This window comes from Hibiscus syriacus, unplaced genomic scaffold (genome assembly GCF_006381635.1).
Source record: "Hibiscus syriacus cultivar Baekdansim isolate YM2019G1 unplaced genomic scaffold, ASM638163v2 tig00112293_pilon, whole genome shotgun sequence".
Lineage (NCBI taxonomy): Eukaryota > Viridiplantae > Streptophyta > Magnoliopsida > Malvales > Malvaceae > Hibiscus > Hibiscus syriacus.
In genome coordinates this window covers 2276239-2300696 of record NW_024063296.1, presented here as the reverse complement: position 1 = coordinate 2300696, position 24458 = coordinate 2276239, and the positions used below count along the sequence as shown (strand labels likewise).

General features: G+C 33.0%; 1 protein-coding gene across 1 annotated transcript; it reads right to left on the bottom strand.

Moving 5' to 3' along the window:
• Nucleotides 1-6759: 6759 nt before the first annotated feature.
• On the bottom strand, nucleotides 6760-7514 carry LOC120177584 (protein misato homolog 1-like). The gene is made up of 2 exons (XM_039183680.1): nucleotides 7298-7514; nucleotides 6760-7029 (listed from the first exon to the last, which is right to left on the bottom strand). The coding sequence occupies exons 1-2, from the start codon at nucleotides 7415-7417 to the stop codon at nucleotides 6775-6777; spliced, it is 375 nt and encodes a 124-aa protein (XP_039039611.1). The 5' UTR covers nucleotides 7418-7514; the 3' UTR covers nucleotides 6760-6774.
• Between the last annotated feature and the right edge of the window lie 16944 nt (nucleotides 7515-24458).

Sequence of the window (24458 nt, the reverse complement as noted above, 5' to 3'; positions counted from 1 at the left end):
ATTGTATTCATTTAAAAAATTGAAAATATATATATATATATATATACATATATATATATATATACTATATTTATATTAATATAATTATTATAAGTTATATATAAATATTGTTATTATATATAACTATATAGTAAACTATATAATGTAAACTATATGTATAAACTATAAAAAATATATAGTTTAAAACTATAATTTATATTAATATAGTATATATATATATATATATATATATTATTAAAAGTGAGTGGTGGGAGAAAACTTTTTAAAATAAAGATTTTTTTTGTGAATTTTTTTTTAATTGGGAATTTAGAGGGAAATTGAGAAATTTTGAGAATATAAAGAAATTGAGAATTTAGAGGAAAATTGAGAAATTTAGAGGGAATAGAAAAATTTGGAGGGAAATTGAGAATTGAGATTTTATTGAAAAGATATTTTGGGTTAATTAGGCTCATGCTCCTCCAACAATCATCATTTTCCACTTGTATTTGATTTTTGATTTCTTTCATTTTAGTCATTTGAAAAGATATTTTGGGTTAATTAGGCTCATGCTCCTCCAACAATCATCATTTTTCCACTTGTATTTGATTTTTGATTTCTTTCATTTTAGTCATGGTTTAATTATAGATTTTATATGTATAATATAAGTTTATATATAAACTTTATATAGTATATATATGTATGTATGTATAACTAATATAAGTAATCTATAGATATATATATATATATATATATATATATATATATATAATAGAAATACTATGTATAAACTATATAAAGTAATAAAGTATATAGTTTATAAAAATCCTAAACCATAACCTAAATCATGAACCCTATATCCTAAATCATAACCCTAAACCTTCAATCCTTAACCTAAACCCTAACCCCTAAACTATATATGTAACTTATAGTACATGTATGTATAAACCATGTATAATATATATATATGTTATATATATATCATATACATACATATATATATATATATATATATATATATATATATATATGTATGAATATATATATAACATATATATATATATAAACTATATAAAGTAAATTACTTATATAGTTTATTGAAATACTATTCATAAACTACATAAAGTAATAAAATATATAGTTTTATAGAAACCTTAAACCCTAAATCCTAATTCATAACCCTTAAATCCTAAACTTTAAACATAAACCCTAAACCCTAATATAAATAAACTAGCACTAATGCATATATATTTGTAAATAAAAGAGTGAGCTTATGTATTGGGCATATGTAAACTAATGTAAATAGACTAGTACTATTGCAAATGGACTTATTTTTTGGTTTTATTATTACTTAATCATAACAACAAAATAAATGGGTTATTAATGTGAATTAACCTAACATGCAACTAAAATACTAATTATGCAAATGAAATTAATATGACATGTACTACTATTTATGAACCATATAATATGCAATGTGACATACTAATTATTTAACACATAATTAATCATGTTCTATATAATTTACATTTAAATAAATTTATTAAATAATTTCATATAATATGTATGTATAAACCATGTATAGTATATATAAACTATATATATATATAACCTATATATATATAAACTATATAAAGTAAATTACTTATATAGTTTATATAACACTATGCATAAGCTATATAAAGTTATAAAGTATATAGTTTATAGGAACCCTAAATCTTAAATCATAAACCATAAACCTTAAACCCTAAACTTTAAACTATAAGTACTAAACCCTAAACTATAAGCCCTAATATATTTATTACATTTATATATGTATATATGCATAATGTGTGTATTAATGTATGTGTATCATACATAAAAAATACATCAGTAAATAATGAAGTTGTAATTTGATTTTATGATATGTATGCATGTATGTATGTATGATGCATGCATTACATAGACTATCGTGTAAATAAGATTAAAAGTTTAATATTTTAATAGATATTTTAATTTAAAAATATTATAAAAATATATGGATGTGTGTATGATACATATGTTATATGCATATATTATGTATGTATATATGTATGTATGATGCATGTATTAAAATTTTAAGTTTTTTAATTTAAATAAATTTTAAAATTTTATAAATGTGGTACATGTCAACGAACAATTTTTTAATAATCGTGACAGATCAAAATTTTTAAAAAAATAATATTCGAAATATTAAACACATTACTTTAAATAAATTTTTTAAATATACCAGGTCAAACCTCCACTTAATAAATATACCAAGTCAAACCCTCACTTAATAAATATACGAGGTCAAACCCCCATTTTTTTTGCACATTAGCAAAACCCATATCCCTTTTATTTCCCTACCAGGTGCATTTTAGCAAAACCAATTTTTTAACTACCGCCCATTTTCTCCACCAAATTCAACATCCCATTCTTTTTAATTTTTGGTGGACCCACGCGTGGATTTTAAACCACAACACAATTTCTTTTAAAAATTTATCCCTTATTATTAAGCAAATCCATTCTCAATAAAACTTCTAACACCTCATCTCTACGTTTTTCTTAATTTTTCCCCTTGTTGTCCACTACCTAAATTTTTTTATGATTGACATTTTTCTTTTCTTTTTTTTTAAATGAGAATTTGATTTTTTTTTTATTTTAAATAATGTGCATGTTTCATTTTCTTCTTTAATATTTATTTAAAAAATTATATTTTTATTAAGGTAGTTTTTATATATAGGTAATTTAATATTAATTTGCTTTCATTAATATTGTATTTCTAAAGTATTGTATTTCCTCCCCCTTCTGTTGAAATTCTCCTCCCATAATATGCTGCCCCCAATCCTTGAATTTGCTAATGAAAACAATATTAAATTAAGCCCCTTCCTCGTGTGTTGCAGGGTATGGTAGTGGAGCATGGTGGGGTAGGGCTGTTGTCGGGGGCACGAGGGCATAAGTAGCAGTGGGGAACTGAGATGTTGGGTGTGGTTTTGGTAGGTTTAGTAAAAGTATTGGTATATTTAGACTAACCCAAGCCAATATTAGTTGGCTCCGAATCACCCGTCTCTAAACTCCTTCTACAACTTTGATCAACCGAATCTAGGTAGTAGTTGGCGCCATATCACCCACCTTTAAACTCCTCAAATCACCCACCAATATTATTTGTTGTCAATATTAGTTGCTTGCCTAGATTCAATAATGGACTGCCCATTGGTATAAAAAAGGTAATATTGCAAATATAAATAATTAAAGGGTAAAATACTCAAATGATCACTAATGTTTGGTAAAGTTTTCATTTTCACCACTGATGTATCAAAAGTCACAAATCATCCACTAATGTTATCGTTTGTTACAAATTGGTCAGTCAACGTTAACAGCCGTTGACAGGCGTGACAAAAATCACACGTGGGCCGTTAGATGCTTACCTAGATGGTATAATTACATAAATAGTTCATGTTATTTATATATTCTTTCAATTTGATCATAGTTTAAATAAATTAAAATAAATTTATCTACGAATCAAGATAAAAATATATATTTAAAGTATATATTTTATTTTAAATATACCTAAGGTTATTGCTACTATTTATTGAATTAATTTTGTATAATTATATAAATTAGATCACTAATTTTTAGTTCAATTAACCAAACTATCATAATGTATACAATTATGCAAAATTGATTCAGTAAATAACAATAATAATCTTATGGATTATTATAAGTTCATTATTTTTAATTAATATATTTTTTAAATTTGGCTTAATACACATTTTGTTATTGTAGTCAACTAGAATCAACAATATTATTTTTTATTTTTAGTTTTATCAATATATCAATCGTACCCATTAGTGTTATATTTGATCTATGAAACATGTCATTGATTATTACGGTATCGACATAACAATTAACCGTGATGACATGATAATCTATGGTGTTGATGTGTTAAATGACTTTAATTGATTTTTTAAAAAAGTTTAAATGATTTATTATGTTTAAATATGTATTTAATTTTTAAACAACAAAACAAGAAATTCTTAAAATTCTTAAATATAACAAATACAATAAGATGAGACACATTTAATTTTTTTATTGTAAAAATCAAAATTCTTATTAATATATTCACATAAAATAATAAAAAATAATAACTAAATGATCATTTAAAAACTCAAATAAGTGTCATCTTAGTATAAAGTACATAATACAAAATAATAAAGTGTTGTTTAATATAAAGTATATAGTATATAAAGTGTTGTTTAATTTATTCATTTATTCATTTTTTTATTTCCAATTTCATGTTTGTTTAATTTGATACTTTATATATAGAGTATAAAATATATAATATAAAGTAATAAAATGTTTGAATATAAGTATTAAAGTATATTAATATAAGTATTAAATATAAAGTATATAAGTACTAAAGTATATAATATAAAGTACTAAACTATATAATATAAGTATTAAATATAAAGTATTAAAGTACATAAATATAAGTATTAATTATAAAGTATATTAATTATTATAATTAATATATTAAATATATTTATTAATTTAATTATCATAATTAATATTTTATTATAACATTTAAAAATTAATCTTATTAATTAGTATGATTTATTATAAACTCAAAATCTCACAATTTTATTAAAATCTTATATTTCATCAATGGTGATATATAAGTTAGGTAAATATCAAATTAAGTAAATATCATATTGATCAATAACAAGTCGGATCATTTACAGATCAGGTTCATAACAAGCCAGGTTGAAAACAAGTCGGATAATACCAGTTATTTACCAGGTCAATCTCGGGTTCGGATTCATATTAGTCAGATACAGTCGAGTATCATATTTTCGGTTCAATTCAAATTCAGGTCGGGTGCAGATCGAGTTCAGATCTACAATTTTCAAATCCAACTCGGGTTCAGGTCAACACCAATTTCGACTTGAGTCAGTTTCGGATCGCTACAGCTCTGATAAAAACAATTTTAACTCGAATCGATTTCACTCAATTTTATAGATCGGGTCAAATTTTTACACCCTAGGTATTGGCAAGGGAATTGGAAGAGGGCATTGGGCCACTGATAGATGGCAGAACATTAGCCTAGAGGTTGCACATCCATATGCACCATGTATTGCATTCTTAACTTAGGAAACTGAAGCAGTACGACCTCCTGCAACGAAATAAATAATCTCGATTTCAGGGCTGCCAATGCGACTTCAGAATGAGAAAATTGCTTATAAAAATCACAATATCTTCACTCTGACACAAGCCTCTCCGCCAATAGATGATTTTAATTTAGGGTAAAATATACAAATGATCTACTGATTATAGGAAGTTATTTTATTGAGTCCCTCAACTATTAAAAGTTATAAAATAATCCCTCAACTATAGAATGTTGTTTTGTTGAGTCCAACAATTAAAAGTTACAAAATGATCCCCGACTATTTACATGTTTCAATAGTCTTTTTTCGTTAAAAAATTATTAGATTGGGCTGAACATTAATCTGATGGCTGAGATACGATAGTTGTTTAAAATTTTAAGATCAGATTTTATCATATCACATCTGACAGGTTAATGTTCAACTCAGACGGTCGTTTATTTTTTTTTTTACAGAAAAAGACGAGTTTTGATCATATAAATAACCCAATAACTATTTCGTAACTTTTAATAGTTGAAGGACTAAACAAAGCAACCCCTATACTCGAGGGACTATTTGTGTACTTTAATTTATTATTCACATCAAGATATGATTCATCACTAAAAAACCTATCCTGCTAAGGTGTTGAAACTTAAAGTATCACTTCTGCAAGGTTGCCTTACTGATTACATATACCAATTCGAGTGGTAAAGCATTTAATGAGCAAGGATTTCTAAAATGCTTGTTGTAATGTGCCTAATGCTTCTTAATCATATTCAAGGAATAACATAATAATAATAATACACTTTATCTGTAGATATAAACATAACCTTAAAACGGTACCTGGCGCAATTGCTCCATGCACAATCATTGATTCCACAGCCTGCCAATCATCCACATCCTCTGCAACCTCTGGAGTCAATCTCTGCAGATTTGCAATCAATGATTGCTCATTCTGTCTCCCTGGAATTCAGAATTTGGAACAATCAAACCACACAATTTGGTTTTCCTCAGCAATAACTCATTTTCTTACTAAAAAGGAGCATGAACTGAAAAATCGTTTTTATAAAGGATCAAGAGGGAAAGGACTTCACGTGGTACCTATCAAACTGGGGCCTGGCATTTCAACATCCATAATGGCCACCATATTCTGCCTGGATTGTCCAGCTAGCATTTGTACAATGCCATTAACATCCACAGCACCACAGACATCAGATGAATCTGCTGTAGGACCAAGTGCCTCCATGCGGAATGGGAGACTTGTAGAGTGTAGAGCTGCAGCATATACGGCACTGCAGTGGTAGGGACTCACATCTTTAATGTTGAGGAAAGTTGAAGCTTTACCTTTAAATTTAGGTGAGCAAAATCTTTAGTCCATATTAAGAAGATAGGGCCAGGACAATTTCATCAAAGGGTATCAAGCTAATAGGCTATCGGCATAAATAAAGTAACTAACATGTGACATGCATGTTTTGACAAAATATGACTCAGCTTACAGCTGAACATTATAAGATATGCTGTATGATCAGTAAAGAAACTGTATGTCGTATGTACCAAGAAAATCCTTGTTATGAAACATATAAAATTTGAAACCATGTAAAATCATATGAAACAAATACAAAAATAATATAGAAGGCAGCCAAAATCATAATTTGACTTACTCCTTACTCAAGAAGGGTAAACCAACGGGCACAATCAGTTTACAAAAAGATGATAATCTTGAGAAAGATACTGCATCATGAAGATCTCTTACAATTTTCTGCTTCCTGCTACTTAGGTTCATACGAGAACTAGGACCCCTAACAGCATATAACAACACTGGAGTGTTTGCGTATTCATCAGAAACACTTTCCAGAAAATCAGCAGCTAGTGGGGAGAAACCTCCCGAATCATCAACAATGAATTGAAAACCCTGATGACATCACCAATAATTGACAAACAAATTAAACTAGCAACATTAAATCTGAATATAAATCATGTTTAAGCGATGCTCAAGCTTAAAATTAAAAGGGAAATGCGGAGAGCTTTCCTAGCCAAATTATCCTAGGCATCATTAAATGCAAACCTCCAGAAAAGTTCATTAAGCAAGACCATCAACATCCATATAAAGATGACAACCAAACATACATATAAAGATGACAACATTCAGCAAAGGATCATACTATATAGGTCAGTTTTACCTGGACATGATCACACTCTTCTATGAAGAACCGAAGCCTGTCACATATTTCTTCTCCTCGTAAATTCTCCATGAAGACATCTCGTCCACTTCCATAATTGTCAAATTCTTGAGCATCCATCCACAATCCATTTATTTCGTACAAACTCTGAGGATGATAGTGGACTTTTGAGAAGTCTGTTCAATATTGGACTCCTTTATCTAAACAACTGACTATATTTGTATCCTGAATTTCATTTATGAAGCCTTTGCCCCACCATGGATACCATTCATCAAAGGGGCATCCTGCTCTTCCCGATACAAGCTTTGCAAGAATAAATTCTCTTCCTAGGTTCAGATGCATGAGTAGAAACATCTCCCACCCTGCAAGTTCTTTTGAAGACGTTCAAGTTAGCTCATTTATAAATCTTATGCACCCAAAGCTCACACACACACACGTCCAAAGCACATAGCCTAGAAATTCAGAAGATTTATAACTGTGAATTTTATGTAATTAATTACAAACTTGTGGTAAAATAGTGCTGCAATAAAACAGGAGTCCATTTGCATTTATCACAATATATCTTTAAGAGTTCCAAAACTTAAGTCTTAACCATAAGCATATACCATAAGTAGTAGTGGAAATCAGAAGCAGTTGCTTTTGTTATTACAAAAGAATTACTTATAGTAGTAAAATGAGGCTGAGACAACATTATTTCTATTTTATTGCGAGGAAAGCATTCTTCATAGAGAAAAACAGTACATATTTATGAAATAGAACAAGAATGATCAGTAAAAAAATCAGCTTCTGCTAGATATTGAACTCCAACACTCAACCATCTAAATGTCACATTAAAAGGAAAAAACAGCATACTGTTACTGCTACTTCTATTTCTTTTTGAAGGGGTAGAGCTCAAAAGACAATGGGGAAAAAAACCGTACGCCATAAAACTTATGCAATTAGTTGAGATTAGGGCTATAAATGAGACGAGACAGATCGCGAGCTACTCGAGATCGACTCGATCACTCGCGATCTGTCTCGATTAAGGCTCGATAAATACTCGGATCGAATGGACTCGACTCGAACTCGACTCGATAAGAAATATATTATTGATAATTATTGATAATTATTGATAATTATTGAGCCTTGATCGATCCCTTATAATGTGACAATCACTCGAAAAGAAGTCACATTAAAAGGAGTCACATTAAGAAATATATTCACATTAAAAGCTCGGATCGATATTCGACTCGAAAAGCTCGTTAGCAGCTCGAAAAAAATTATATTATAATTTTAGATTTTTTAAAATTACATTATTAAAAATACATTATTGATAATTATAAAATTTTAAAAATATATTAATATTATAATTTTAGATTTTTTAAAATTACATTATTAAAAATACATTATTGATAATTATAAAATTATTATAATTTTAGATTTTTAAATTACATTATTAAAAATACATTATTGATAATTATAAAATTTTAAAAATATATTAAAACTTCTATAATACAACTAAGACATCTCATCCCTTATAATTGTGATAGGATTCGTGGTTTAATGTTCAGGGTCTATGATTTAGGGTTTAGGGTCTATAATTTAAGGTTTAGGGTTTATTATTTAAGATTTACAGTTTAGAGTTTATGGGTTAAGTTTTAGGGTTTAAGTTATGCACATAAAGCTAACATATAAATTATGCAAAATGATGTTATGTGACTCCTAAATAAATCATTCGCATACTTATACATAAACATATCAACATGCAAAATAAATATACACAACTACTTTTTTTTATAGAAGTTGGAGGTCTCATTAAAAACTCCTTCGTATTCGTTCACATACTAAGAAGTATGTTAACGAACATTGGAAGGAAGAAAAGAACACCTCAAAGTTTATTAATAATATTACCCAATACAAAAGATTACACGTAATAACCTCCTATGGTGATATACACCATTACAACAAACACCTTAACCTCATTAACCTCATCCAAAGTCACAGTCTAATCACCTTAATTCTAATTACATCTCCAGCAATAGGGTTAAAACAACGCAACAAAACATACTTCAAAAGAAAGCAACACCTGCAACCATATAAAATAAATCAAACCACAAATAGAAAGACGAGATCTAATGAGATTCGTCTTCTTCAGGAGTCCAAGAGTTTGGCTTGAATGAAGGCTCTATCTCATGCACCATGATCTTGAAGGAGTTGTCACCAACCTTCAATTCCAACGTCGCATCAATTCTCGCACCAACCTTTGCGAGGACTTGAATTCTTGCCGATCAAAGGATGGTGGTGACTGACAGCTTTCATCGATTGCTAGAATTGACCCCAACTATTAGCAATGTTCTTGAAAGTATCCCAATTCCATGCATGAAACGGAACACCCTCGCAAACTAACCATACTCGGCGACACTCCATTACCAAACTCTCTGACCAAGCTTCGACTATGGAGAACCACTCTGCGAGAGTCTCTGATTTATCGTTCTTCACACTTCTAAATGAAGCAGAGTCTTCGAAAATCATTAATACCGCATTTCCAGCAGCTCTCATTAAGGAGAAGTCAATTAGGCCCTTCGCATGCATTTGTGTAGCAAGATGACCGATTTTAATAAAGTTTTTGTACAACCCCACTAGACAATTACTCATCACCTGAAGTTTTTCTTCATCCACCTTCAACTTTATAATGATTCTTCCTCGAATCATCTTCCATCCCGGACTTGCGGAGAACACCTGTGGAAGACTTTCTCCAATAGGAATGACGAGGTTTGAATTTAGCGAAAGAAACACCAATTTTGCTACCGTCGATAAAAGAGCCATTCATTTTTGAGGTCACTCTCCTTGCTTCTTGGATTGAAGCGAAGCGAATGAAACCAAAGCGAACTCCTTTGGCAATTGTCACATCAAAAAGTAGCTGTGAGAGTGGAGTTGTTGAGAAGGGGGTTGATTTAAGGGAGAACATTCTCTGCCCGTTTTGTAATCAAGATGCTGAATCAGTTTAGAATCTATTTATTTCTTGTCCTATATCTTGGGAACTGTGGATGAAAATTATAGGATACTGGGGTATTCGGCTTGCTCTTCCGCAAGACCCTCCTAAACTGCTAAGTTCATGGGCTGATTTGAGGCCATATTCTTCTATATGGAAGTTTATTCCAGGGGCAGTTTTTTGGTCCATTTGGAAGTTAAGGAACGAGATCATCTTCGACAAAGGAAAGTTGGACAGAATCTCTTTATTTTTCACTGTTCGATTCAGAGTAGCCAAGTGGTTTGTAACTAAGTATCCCCTATTTTCAACTCAGGTTGATTTCTTAATTGGTGACCCCTTTGTGGCTGACAACCTTTCAGACTCTAAGGCTTTGGACAGTATTGTGTTATGCTGGATTCCTCCTCCACTGGACTTCTTTAAGATGAATGTGGACGGGGCGGTGAGTAGTGTGGGGATGGTGGCTGGTATTGGGGGAATTCTAAGGGACTGGAATCAGGTGGTACTGACTTCATTTTCAGTAAATGTAGGTCCTAATACTCCCATCCTAGCATAAATGAAGGCTATCAAGAAAGGCATTGACATCTTTGTTTCATCTGTATGGGCTTCGAAGGGTAGGCTCATTATTGAAAGTGATTCAAAGACAGCAGTGGAATGGATTAAAGATCAAAGTTCAGTCCCCATTTACCTGTCAATTTGTGAAGGAGATTGCGTCTGATGTTTCTTGCGGACAGCTAGCGAAGGAGGGAATTGGCTTATTGTATGCTTTAGTTGGTTTGTATGTCTTTGAGGGGAGGTCATGCAGGAGTGTATCAAGTCTTATGTATTTTTGTATGAGTGTTTTTAAATTTTATGTAATTGTTTATCATTAATAAAATGTACTCTTTTCCTCCTTCCACTAGAGGGTTCTTGCCTTAGGGCAGTGGATTACTTAGAGGGAGGTTTTTAATGAGGCATCCTATTCCTATAAAAAAAAAGCATCAAGCACCTGACCGTGGGAGCAAATTAAAGATCCAAACCTCTTCCAATGGATCTTCTCAGGTAAATTTTCAACAAATAACGTGTAACATCCAGACTTGTCAATACTGTACTCCTTTGTGGTAGATTCCCTGGTTCCCTCGTGGACACCATCTACTGCAGACTTTTCGTCGCAACACTCAGTTTTAACAGGCACATAAATACTAGGAGATGCTACACAAGCTGTATTTGGCAATGGCAATACTGGAGGAACAGGAAAACGTCCATATTTGTCTAAAGCATCAGAATCAGTAATTATACCTCTTTTAACAACAAGATTCTTCCTTGCCATCTCAATGTGCAAAAGGGACTTCAACTTAGAATCAAAAACCATTTTCTGAAGGACATCCTTAGCAGCAACTGCAAATTCTGCATTTGAGAAGAGAACGAAACCCTTAGGCTTTTCTCCCTTATAGCTCAATTGAGAATCTTCAAAACCTGGAAGCCATCTCAGAAGATTCTGCTGGAGAGAAGGGGGAATTCCAGCGTCCCACATGAAGAATAACTGTTGAAGTTAAAAAACCAGAGACTTGACGAAAACTTTCCTGGTTGCGCGCCCGGCGTGGGCTATGACTGCCGGCGAAGAAAGAAGGGTGGAGGTGATGAAGAGATCCAACATATAGATCTTGAACCTGAGGATAGATGAACTCCGTAGATGTCCGGTCAAAAACTAATACACATAGAATGACCACGAGTCTGGAAAGTAGAAAACAAGTGTTTTGTTCGCGAGAATAAGACGAGCCCAGAGGAAAGAAGATGTATTGGTGATGAACTCTGGCGTGAATCGGAAAACCAAGGCGTTTAGAGCAACACCGAATAAATGACCTTGAAAATCTAGTCTCGACAAAGGAATCAGAGTGGGGAAACGATCCTCCTGAGGAAAAACGGCGGCGAACGGATGACGGAGTGAGGCGGTGGGCGGCGGGAGACGAACAGTGGACGGCGGACAGCGGATGGCGATGATGAACGTCGGCGGACGGCGAAGGAAAAGATGAAATGATGGATGAAAGCAAAAATGCCTTGAACCAAGAAGAAGCGAGAACTTCCGCAAGGCTTTACTGCTGTGAAAGTTCGCACCTTCGATGGAGAAGAAGATGTGTCGCCAACAGTTGCTAGTCGAAGGCCCTTTCCAAGATCCACTGAGTTGTAGACTCACCCTGGCGTAACGATGCTTAAATCCGGGATGTTGGCGTCGAGACGATAAAACCTGGAAATTTTGGTGGTCAACAACAACCGGACGTGGCGGTCGACGCGGTGTCTGACGGCGGCGGCGAGTGACAGACGACAGCGGCGAACAACGGGTGGATGTTGGAGGGGAGAAAAAATTTCAAAAACGCCTAGGTCGTGGATATTTTGAAATTTGAAAAACACCTGGTTGTGACCCAAACTAAAGTGTTCTTACACGATACATGCATGCATGCGAATGAAATGCAAATGCACATACATTAAGATGAAACAATATAAGATTAAACCTACTATTAATAACTTAAACTCATATTTTAAAAATGCCATGAAAGACCAAAACAATATAAAACTAAAAATAGGCATACAAAGTAGAAATTACTTATTAAATTAAACAAGCCAACTAAGGGATTACAATGTCAAATAATTAAAATTACAAGACACAATTGAAAACAAGCACAAATTGAAGGAACACTAAAGCAGGGTATCTAGGGTAAAAACTCTTACCCTAATTCATTTCCCCTCAAACTTTCCCTGGCTAAAACAAGCTTGGCCATATCCTTTTCATGGAATCTTGTGAATATGTTCAACTTGACATAGGTTAGATATTTCCTCAGCAATTCTTGAGAAAGAATCTGCAATGTAAACATATTATTTGGAGGACAAGATCTGAAAACTACAAGCAGTTAAAACAGCATAATAGAACAACCACTATGAACCTTTGAATCAGCTAGTCCAGCAGAGGCTCGAGTCTCTTCTTGGGATTCAATGAAGGCTTTGTCATCCATATTAATGGCACCCTTAGATTGTGACCTGAAGTGGCTGTCAACTACAAACTGTGCAAGCATTTCATCTGTTACAGGGTCAATGACATCCTGCAATTGAAACCGAGTACTTTTTAATCCTATTAAGATCTGATAATAGAGCTTTACAAAGAAAAATAAATATTAAGCAAAGGGGAATTACCTTAACAACACATAGGATGTCAAAACGAGAGATTATGGGATCTGTCAACTCAACATTTTGAGAAAAGGTTTTCGATGAATCGTATCTGCAAGCAAGCAAGTGTAATAGATTTATGAACTGATTCGTAACTAAAATAAAATAAGAGTTCTATGCCAAGAAGGGGGAGCGGAAAAAGCAATAATTAAGAAACCAAACAAGACCAGGTGGTTACATTGAACCAGATTACTATCAAAACTACCAAACTTACTAGAAAACTGGAAACCAAAAAAGCTTATTAAAACCAACGAAACTAGATTTTGGTTTATTATCAAGTTTGGAAACCAAAAATTTCAGCCTTTTAAACCAAACTTTAGAGCAATTCATTTTCAACCAGTTGAAATAGGAACTGAAAGAACAATCAGTTCAACCACCAGTATTCCTCAGGAAGCTTTGTTTTTGAAGCAGAGATCAAAGATGAGAGTGAAAAGAAGATTGGAATATATGGGTTATGCAATTGTGAGTTGATATCCCACATCGGTGGTCCTTGGGGAATAAGGGGTAAAGTGAGTGTATAAAAGGGGATGGGTTTTCAGCAAATGAAAATTAACCCGTCGAGCTTGAATCGAGCTCAAAATCGAGCTCGAGTATCGAGCTTCAATCGAGCTCGAGTCTCGAGCTTCAATCGAGCTCGAGTCTCGAGCTTCAATCGAGCTTTTGAATTTTTTTTTGAGTTCGAACCTTTTCGAGTTCGAGTCAAGTTTCAATATTATCTTTCGAGTTCGAGCTTGAAAATTTTAGGCTAACGAGTTTTCAAGTCGAGTCGAGCCTACATTTAAAGTTTTCAAGTTCGAGTCGAGCTCGGCAATACTCGAGCTCGACTCGGCTCGTTTACACCCCTAGTTGAGATGGCAAAGCTCAACAAGTAACAACTTACGATGATGCATTAGAATCCTTGCCATAGAGCGTTCCCTTTGAACTCACTGATCCAAGGGATCCTACAATATATTAAAGTTCCTATAAGTAGAACATATGTGAAGTAAACACAAATCAACATCACTATCTTATCCAAACTAGCGAACCAATTATGGTTAGATCTAAAAGAATAAGTAGAAGTAAGCTTAAAACTTAAAGAAGTGGATTGGATGGAGCAGACATCAACTTTGCAAGTAAAAATTTGCACCTTGAAAGTCAACCGAGAGAACACGAGTTCATCTCCACAAAAGAGCAACAACGTATTAACTACATGGACGTGTTCTAAAACTAAAATCGTGAAAGTCTTGCAATAATAATATCACAGATGAACTGTTTGTATGAATTTTCTAATATCAATGAATATAATATTATTGACTGAGAACAACAATAATAATATCATAAGCAATTGGTCAAAGTTGCACCTGATGCTTTTCACCAGTACGGTAGAGAACATCCATGTTTAGACTTAGTTTTGAAGAGTGGAGGGGCATAAGGATCGGCAGCTAAGCCAAACATGTCATCATTTTTTATTAAGAAATAAACAATTTAACAAGCATAAAAATAAATATAATCAAATTAAAAAGAAAGAAAATAAGTAAAGATTAGCTGAACCTGGAAGTTCCAAAAGCGAGAACCGATGAAGTTAGCGAAACCTCCAACTTGGACAGTAACAATTTCTCTCATGATTATTGAAGATACTCATTTTTTATCATTTGAATATTATTTATATTATTATTATTATTATAATAATTATTATATTATATATTATTATATATATTATTATTATTAAAAAAATAATTACAAGCCCAAATCCCAGGCCCAACCAGAATCAGCCCAGACCCAAAAGGAAACCCTAAACCAATTTATGATTTCTAAACCCTAGCACTACTGCTGCCGCCGCCGCCTCCAGAAGTCCTCAGCCGCCGCCGTTGATTCCAGAAGGCCACACGTCCGTTGCGACACTTCAGTACTGCCACGACGCCTCTGACGAACACTCCAGAAGCCTTGCTGCCATGACACCGACCGTCCACGTCGCCTCTATGGTGAGTCACCAGCATAGCTTTGGTGACTCACCGAGCCTTTCATCCTTTGGACCAGTCCGAGGAGCCTCTCGACGAGGCCTATAAATGGCCACTGAATCCTGCAAAAGAAGAGATAGAGAGGAAAGGAGGGGACAGAGAAAGAGCAACCAACAGCAAACCCAAAGCAGAGCAAACCCACAACACAGCAACCAGAAACAAAAATAAAAGAAAAGAAAGGAGAGAAGCTTACCGAGGAAGCCACGACCGTCGGACCCTCCAAACCGTCGTCGAACAGTGAAAATACCGAAGGTATTTTTTAGATCTAGGAAATTCCGGGGATTTTTAGGACAAACGGAGGTCATATTCGGCTTAGAAGGTCGAGATCTATGCTCTAGGGTAATTTAGGAGTTCCGGTCACCATGACGTGGCCGGCGGCGGCGGTGGTCGGCATCGGTGCACGGTTGCCGCCGGAACGAATCCCTCCGATGAGAAAATAGAGAGAGGCGAGAGAGAGTTATAAAACTCTCTCTGTTTGAGAGAGAAAAAAGGAAAAATGGGGAAGCTGGCCCGAAGGGTCAGCCGTTTGGGACTTAAATAGCCCTCCCCAAACGACGCCGTTTTGGGGAGGGGTTTGTCTGTAATTAACTAAAGGTTAAACCCTTTCCGCAATCATCTTAACTTGTAATCTTTACATTTTAGTCACTAAATCAATTTATAATCCTTTTAATTCGGTTCTTTAATTTTAATTTATTATTTAGTCATTTCTATTAAATAATATATTTAGGATAAATACGTATTTAGTCCTTTAGTTTTAATAAATAATATTTAATCCCGAGTATATATTTTTAATTTATTTTAATCTGATATCGAATTTTTTATAATTTTATTTTAGTCACCAAATATAAATAAGGAAAATAGCATGTTTAATCCATATAATTTTAAATAATTAATTATGAATTAGGTATTTAATTTTATTAGATTATAATTTAGTCCCTAAGTTTAATATTTTCATTTATTTTACAAGCTTTATTACTTTTATTTTTTCATACCATGTTTAATTTATTTTAACATTATTTAATCATATGTTACTTTTATATATTTATGTTCATATATATTAATTATCATTACTATTACTATTATTCTTTATTAATTATGTCAATATATATAGTCTTATAAATATATATATATTTATTTATTTATTCTATTTTCCTATTTATAAATTTAATTTTATAAATTACTTTTAAGAAAAATAATCATATTTGATATTTATTTATTTTTAATATCGAAGAAAAGAGCTGTCTTAAGGTACCTAGAAGCTCTTTTCTGATATTTTTGAATAAATAAATATCTTACTATATTAAAATAAAATGTTTTTGATATTTATTTATTTTTAAACATCAAAGAAAAGAGCTGTCTTAAAGCACCTAGAAGTACTTTTCTGATATTTCTAAATAAGTAAATATCTTATTTATGTATATTAATATATTTTCTTAAAATTATTTGAAATAATAGAATTATGAATTAAATATATCTTTTGAATTTTTAAATTTCCAATAATAGAGACAATTTATAATTAAAAAGTACCAATTTTGGGCGTTTTAGGGGTGCTAATCCTTCCCTAAACGTAACCGACCACGAATCCCTTTTTATTATTAAAAAAAACAAATTTTTGGTTATAAACGCAGATCAGTTCATCTTTTAACTGATGTTTTCTTAAAACTCTTTTAAAAAGATAATTTTTAGGTATTCGACTTACCTAACCCAAAAGGCCGATGGCGACTCCCAAATTATTTTAAAAACCATCTATTCACATCACTTTTCCCGCCAAGTAAGTACAAAATTCGTGCCCGGACGAAAACCGGTTACGACAGCTTGGCGACTCCGTTGGGGATGATGTCAAACTTTAAAATCAATTGTAAATTGTCTCTATCAGTTAGAAATTAAAAGTTCATATATTTAATTTTTAATTCTTTTCTTTCAATTTTTTTTATGTTATTATTTTTATTTATTTATTTTATTCAAGTATTAATTATTTTATTTGTTTGTTAGAGGTTTGAACATTTCTCCTCACACACAACACTTGCATAACATAAAGCTCTATAATTGAGTTTGTCTCTTTTAAGTGGGAGTGAAAGCGACGTCTTCGTGAGAATTTATTCTCCGTGTTAGACCTAGCAAGTAACTTTCGGGGTTCATATGCTCTATGTCTTCGTGAGAATTTATTCTCCGTGTTAGTCATAGAGAAATGTATCCCCTCGAATTGAACTCGATCCGCTTAAGTCTGTAATGGACTAGGATTGAGGGTTTGATAGCCCAAGGGGGCATCAACAAGGACAGTTCGAGTACCTTTACTCCTAGAACTGAAAACCTGCATATAATAAACCCTAGAAACTCTCTAGATCTGAAACCATGCCAGTAGGTATATACAAATGAGAAATAATCTCTAGCTTTTAATTTATTTTATTTCCTTTTTCTGAATAAATGCATGCGAACTAGAAATCATGCGGTTAGGTTAAATTTTCCAAACAAAGCATGGAACTAGAAAGCATGAGGTTAAGATTTATACCTTGATAGATATATTTTTTCCATTAGTTGGTACTAATTATTCTATTTTTGTTTTCTTATTTTTCCATGCATGTTATATTGCTCTAATTTGTTTATATTCTTTTGTCTGCATTACTTGATCATGGCATAACCAAAAGGTGTTGACTTGAAATACTGTTCATCAAATTGGAAAGAAATCGTAAATGGACAAAAAGTTTTATGATCAAACAAAATATAATGCGGCCAAGGAAAGACATCCTGAAGAAACTACGAGGATTGAAGGAAGTTCTGTACATAGAGAACCGGTTATATTAATACCAAAAGTATCACAAAGATCCTACCAGATTGATACCAAAAGTAGTCTATGGTAAGAGTATCAGTCAGGGCATTCAGAGTGGAGGAGATTTTTATGAAACTCAAGCATGTTATTTGAAGGACTTGAACGACCAAAACAAGAAATTGAGCACAGAAATGAAAACCATGCATGAAGATTTTCAGAAGATCAGTCAAGCCTTTCGAAATGCTGGCATAAGAAACACCCCAGAAGAGTGGATAACATGGGTCACCAAGTTGAAAAAGAACTACAACATATATGAAGATCTTGTTCAAGAACTTCTTGGACAAAAAGGATCTCTTGCAAAGGAAAATGAGCAACTCCGAGAAATGACACAGAAGATGAAAGATAATGTCATGGAAGAAGTTGGAGTCCAGACAAATAATATGGTTCTTAAATGATAGATTTAGCTGACTTTACAAGGAGATGAAGCAGACTGAAGACTCAACTTTTGAGCATGAATGGAAACTAACTGGGCTTTGGAGAAGTTAGAAGTGAAAGATATCCCTATATGTAAAGTTTTGTTTGATGTACCGAAACTTTTGTGTTCAATGAAATCTGTTCTAAGATGATCACTCTTGAGTAAACACCTTTTCATACATACATTTGCATTTTGGATCCTTGCATTTTTCATTTTTCATTTATACTTTTATGTTTCCTTTTGTATTGCACAATTTATATTTTTATGGTTACAATCACATTTTTATATTTGCATTTTTACGTTCGTATTCATATTTTCATTTTTTTTGTGCTTTGCATCTTTATATATTTACATTTTGTTTAAAAATATTTTACATACATTTAAACATGTGGAATAATTCATGGAGAATTCCATGACAGAATCAAAGTGGAGTTAACTTGGTCTTCCTAAATAAGGATAATAGCCATGAATGAGATTTTAGCAAGGGTTGGTAGAATTGAGAAATTACAAGAGCAACTTATCAAGACTCAACAAGAAATAACTGATCATGCAAAAAAGTTTCAGGATGATTCAAAAGAGCAAATGACCAAGCTGATGAACCTGATAAATGTTGTGATACATGGAGAGAAACCCTTAGAGGATCCTGTTGTGAAAGATTTGAATAGGATTATGAATAATATAGATGATACAATGGAAACAAATGACCAGAACTTTGCCAAGGAATGTGGAAATTCGATAAATCTCCAAAAATTGGGTATGACCCCAGAAGATGATACAAAGATCAAGTTGAAGAGAAACATAGAAGAAATTTCAGTACTATTGAAGAAAGCTAAACAAAACAAACATTTAGATCGTAAGTCACAAGGTCTTCAAGAAAGCAAAGAAAACAATTGTAATGGGACAGTGATGTCAGGGGAAATTCTACCCAAGTTTCCTTCAGTTTTATGCAGCAAGTTATATCCTGAGTTACTCAAAGCCCATCTTATTGGCCCATGTCAGGCTAAGCCTTTGTTGCCTCCTTACCCGAGATGGTATAATAAGAAAGTCTTTTGTGAATATCATGCTGGAATCCGAGGACACTCCATCGAGAATTGTGGTAATTTCAAAAGACAAGTTCAAGACCTTTTGGTTCATAAAATCATAAGAGTGGATGTTAATAGCCAATCCATTTTGATCAAACAACCGGGATTCAAACCCCAAAATGAAATTAACACGGTCAAGGCAAATGAAGATCATACAGCAGAAGATATTGAAAAGAAAAAAGGCAAAATTAAGGAATATGAAGTATGTATGACAGATTCAACTTCTGATACTTCTATGATACTAAAGAATGAAAAAGAAATGAAAAGAGAGGTAATTTGAGATTGGCCCACCAGTTTAAGAATGAATGGAAAAAATGTAACTCTGAAGAAACCTCAAACATTTGTATCAGATGTTCTGAGGACAAGTGAAGCAATGGGCAATATAAAGAGTCTAGTAATACTACTCCAATCACAGCTGCAAGATGCATTCAGAATCAGAACAAAACTTTCATCACCAAAGGAAGCTATTCTGAATATAAAATTGAGCCCAATTTCCACTCGGGGAAGAAGAAGATGATGATAGAGACTTATCAGGAAGAAGCAAAGATTTGTACATTTGAGAGTTTATTCAAAGAATTTGATACAAAAGATGATCAAGAAATGGGGGGCAAATGAGGACAAGAACTCTGGTCCAATTGCACACTTAACATTATCGGAGTAATGAGGCATGATAAAATAAATAAGTGGAAGTGTTATCTACCACTGTAGTACTTTCTGTTTTCAGCATCTTGTTTGAACTTGTTTTTTTCCTTTCTACACCTTTTATGCAATAAATAAATGTGTGTTGCTTTTATGGTTATGAGCAAGGAATCAAGTTTTAACCTTGAGATTATTAAGTATCAAGTAGATTAAATATTCTTTTAATTTTTCAAGAGTTATAGATCTTTGGCAAGTGGAAAAATTATATCTTCCATATCCCATTCAACGCCAATTACTCGACCCTTACCAAAACCAAATCCTGACACTACATTTATCTGAGACTCTGAAGTAATGTCTCCACCTGTTTTGGAGACACCTACTCTAGATGTTTACCTTTTCAGGTAGAATTAATTGATGATACTACATTCCACCATATATACGACTTCAAAAGTCACACATTTGTCCTTCCAAACACAAAACCACCATAAACCAAATAACCTCAAAAGAACCAAACTTTCAATTATCCGTGAATCTTCCTGTAAGAGGAGACGAGATGAGGCATTATGGACCGGCTTATCGAACATAATTTCGAGTGATTGGAGCATACTCAGAGAAGAAAAAATGATTGATTGAAATAAATATATCATGCATTAATTACATTTTTAAAAGTTAATCTTGAATATTCATCCCCATAGAGATACCTCTTTTTACAAGGACTTCTATGTATGAGATGACTAAACTTCGAGCACAGATCAAGCACGCCAGCTCAGTGTCATATCACCCAAAGATGAATGGGGCATTTGCAGGAGAAAATAAGTACCTTAAGAGAATCATTACAAAGACCACTGAAGCTTACAAGGATTAGCACGAGAAGCTACCTTTTGCCTTATATGTATATTGAATTACTGTGCGAACATCTAGAGGGGCAACACCTTATTGTTTAGTCTATGGGAGGGAAGCAGTATTACCAATTGAAGTTGAGATCCCATTATTTTGTATCCTAAAGGAGGAAAAATTAGAGAAGACTGAATGTATCCAATTTTGATTTGATCAATTAAACCTTATTGATGAGAACCAATTGAAAGCTATTTACCATGGGAAGATGTATCAGAAATGGATGATGAAAGGTTACGAACAGAAAGTACATCCGAGAGAGTTCTAAGAGTGTGATCTAATATTGCCTATACATAAAGATTTCTGTAGGAAATCAAGGTATAATTGAGAAGGGACCTATGATGTAAAAAAAAAGGCATTTTCCCGAGAAGCGTTGATCTTGGCAAAAACGGATGGGAAAGTTCTGAGAAACCAAATAAACTCAGATTCTGTCAAGAAATATTATACTTGAAAAAAAAAAAACAACAAAAAAAGAAAAAAGAAAGAAAAAAAGAAAAAAAGAAAAAAAAAGAAGAAAAAAGAAGAAATTGAATCAAGATAGGTGACTCATGGAGCCTCAAGTTACAAAATGGATCGAGTACAATTAAATCAGATATTCATATTCAACAAGAAGAGAAAGAAATGATGAAGATATGAGAAAATGGAAATGAATCCAAAATTTGGCAGTCTAGAGGGATCCAGATGATAGAAAAATCCCCAACAAAGCAGATCCAAGTCAAGCAAAGCAAGATTGAAGGCATCTAAAGAGAATATCTTCAGAATTCATTCCGCCTCTCAAGATTGACTTTTATTTGCAAAAATTGGTTTTTAAAATTTTTAATGCATGATATGAAAAATGATAAAAGATGGTTCAAGATATAAATTTTTAAATAACATCTTAGAACCAAAGGAGGATTTGAGTTGAAAACCTGAAAAGGTGGCTCGAATAATGAATGGTGCAACAATGACATAAGAGACGATCTTAATGAAGCACCGCACATCCCAAAGACGTTCCTGAGATTTTGGAAACGAGAAGCATCTTTAAAAGATGAGCATAACAACCTTTTCTTCAAGTTAGTGGAAGCCGAAGCGACATACTGAACCAACTTGAAAGAACCTACTTTACCAAAATCAACATACACCTCAAATCAGTCAATAATTTTGACACTTGCCATAGGACTATGATTTTTTGAATGATTTAAAAGTGTAGTTGATTTATTTGATATTCATTAAACTCGTTGTTTATGATATGATTATATTGTGAACCTGAAAGAAGTAATATTTTGCAAAATTCTTTCATTCTTCAATAAAGAAAGGAGAAAAAACATTTTTAAACAGGACAGTCTCAAATGAGGAAGGTCCTTGAAGCAATTGTTGCTTATTCTACCTCTGTTGTAGAAAAAGAATGAACGAGGCCAGAATAATGAAGCACTTCACATTTTTGAAGGCAAGTGGTCCAAGAAGCCAGAAAGTCTGGAGAATTGAACTTGTGACACTCACCTATGACATTATTAGTAGCTCATCAAAAACGATTATCGTTTATCTCATACTGAGGGCGATAAGCATCACCAGACAGATTATTTTCCCCAACCATCAATTCATGTTCTTTAGAAGATTACATCATAGAGCCATTAACAAATCACTACCTGAACTCTGGTTATACCATGATGCTGGCTCAAGTCTTGATACATCATTGCTACTTCTTTCATGCCGATCATTTTCTTTGTCAAGATGATATCCATTATGTTCTTTAGAAGATTGCTGAATTTGAATTTGAAAACTTATGGCACAGAATAAGACATTGGAACAAATTCTACATTTGTATGCCGTACAGGATTCCAAAAGTTGAGATAACCAGTTTTACCATCAACTAAACCTTTCCATGGTTAGGAAAAGTGGGATATGGCAATGTGTATTTTGGAGCAGCAGAAGAAACAGTCACTGTGGCAGTCATGGCAAGAAAATGCACCAGAAAAAATCTTCTATTTCATCCTGATGATGTTTATTTCTTCCAGTAAGGTTGTTACACTGGATGCCATCGACAACAAGGTCGAATTCGCCAAATCTACTCATCAATTGCTCCAATCGATCATCATTCAGTTCTTGCACATCTGTTTTCAAAAGTATACCAAGACAGTAAAAGGCAACTTCTGCATCATTGATCCCAAATAAAAGAGACAGGACATTGATACCACCATGGAACATGTCTCTATACAGATCCTTGTGTATGGTTTTTAGGGAAACCTAGAAGCATTTCCACCTCATCAGATTCAAGTGGAACAATTTTATTCCTTCCAACCCATACCAGATTCTATTTTCAGCACTCATCAAAAACATACTTCTGGACACTTGAAGGTGGCTCATCGTCATAAGCTTCAAGAGCCTTACAGATCCTTTCTGTCAATTTGGCACTTCCTGTACATGTTTATAAACAATTCAACTTTGTTCTTGGATCCCAGGAAGGCCATCATTTCTTTGTCAATGGAAAAGCATCAGCACATGGAGGAAGCAGAATAAGAGAAAATCTATTCTCAATTGGCAGAATTATGAATATAGCCCATTTTCAGTGTAGCAGTATGAAAATACTTCGAATCTACAAATTCTGGCTCTACATCGAATAAGTACTATAATATTCCAGTCCAAGCATTAATTGGAGCAAGTGCCATGTGCTCATAGTAGAAATAAGAAGACTCAATAGCATCTTCTGGAAGTGTTCTTTGAGTTATCTGATCTGGTTTGGTATGAACCCCAAAAACCAATCATTGGATTTAAAAGATGAATTTGCTCATAGTAGAAATAAGAAGACTCAATAGCATCTTCTGGAAGTGTTCTTTGAGTTATCTGATCTGATTTGGTATGAACCCCAAAACCAATCATTAGATTTGAAAGATGAATTTGCTCATAGTAGAAATAAGGAGACCCAATAGCATCTTCTGGAAGTGTTCTTTGAGTTATCTGATCTGATTCGGTAGGAACCCCAGAACCAATCATTGGAATTAAAAGATAAACTGCATGATCGTCTTCATTAAGAAACTTCTTTTCAAGCTTCCTCTGCTTCTTCCTTTTCCACAAATCATAGCCCAAGTTTCGCCTTTGCTTGTAATTGGGATCATTGCATAATGGCTTCCTGTCTTCTACCGGAAGAAGTGTGTCAGTAGCCTT

Coding starts and splice junctions, on each gene's coding strand:
- LOC120177584 (XM_039183680.1), bottom strand. CDS start 7,417: ATGGATGCTCAAGAATTTGACAATTATGGAAGTGGACGAGATGTCTTC. Junction 7,030..7,297: donor AAGAGTGTGATCATGTCCAG/GTAAAACTGACC, acceptor TGATGTCATCAG/GGTTTTCAATTCATTGTTGA.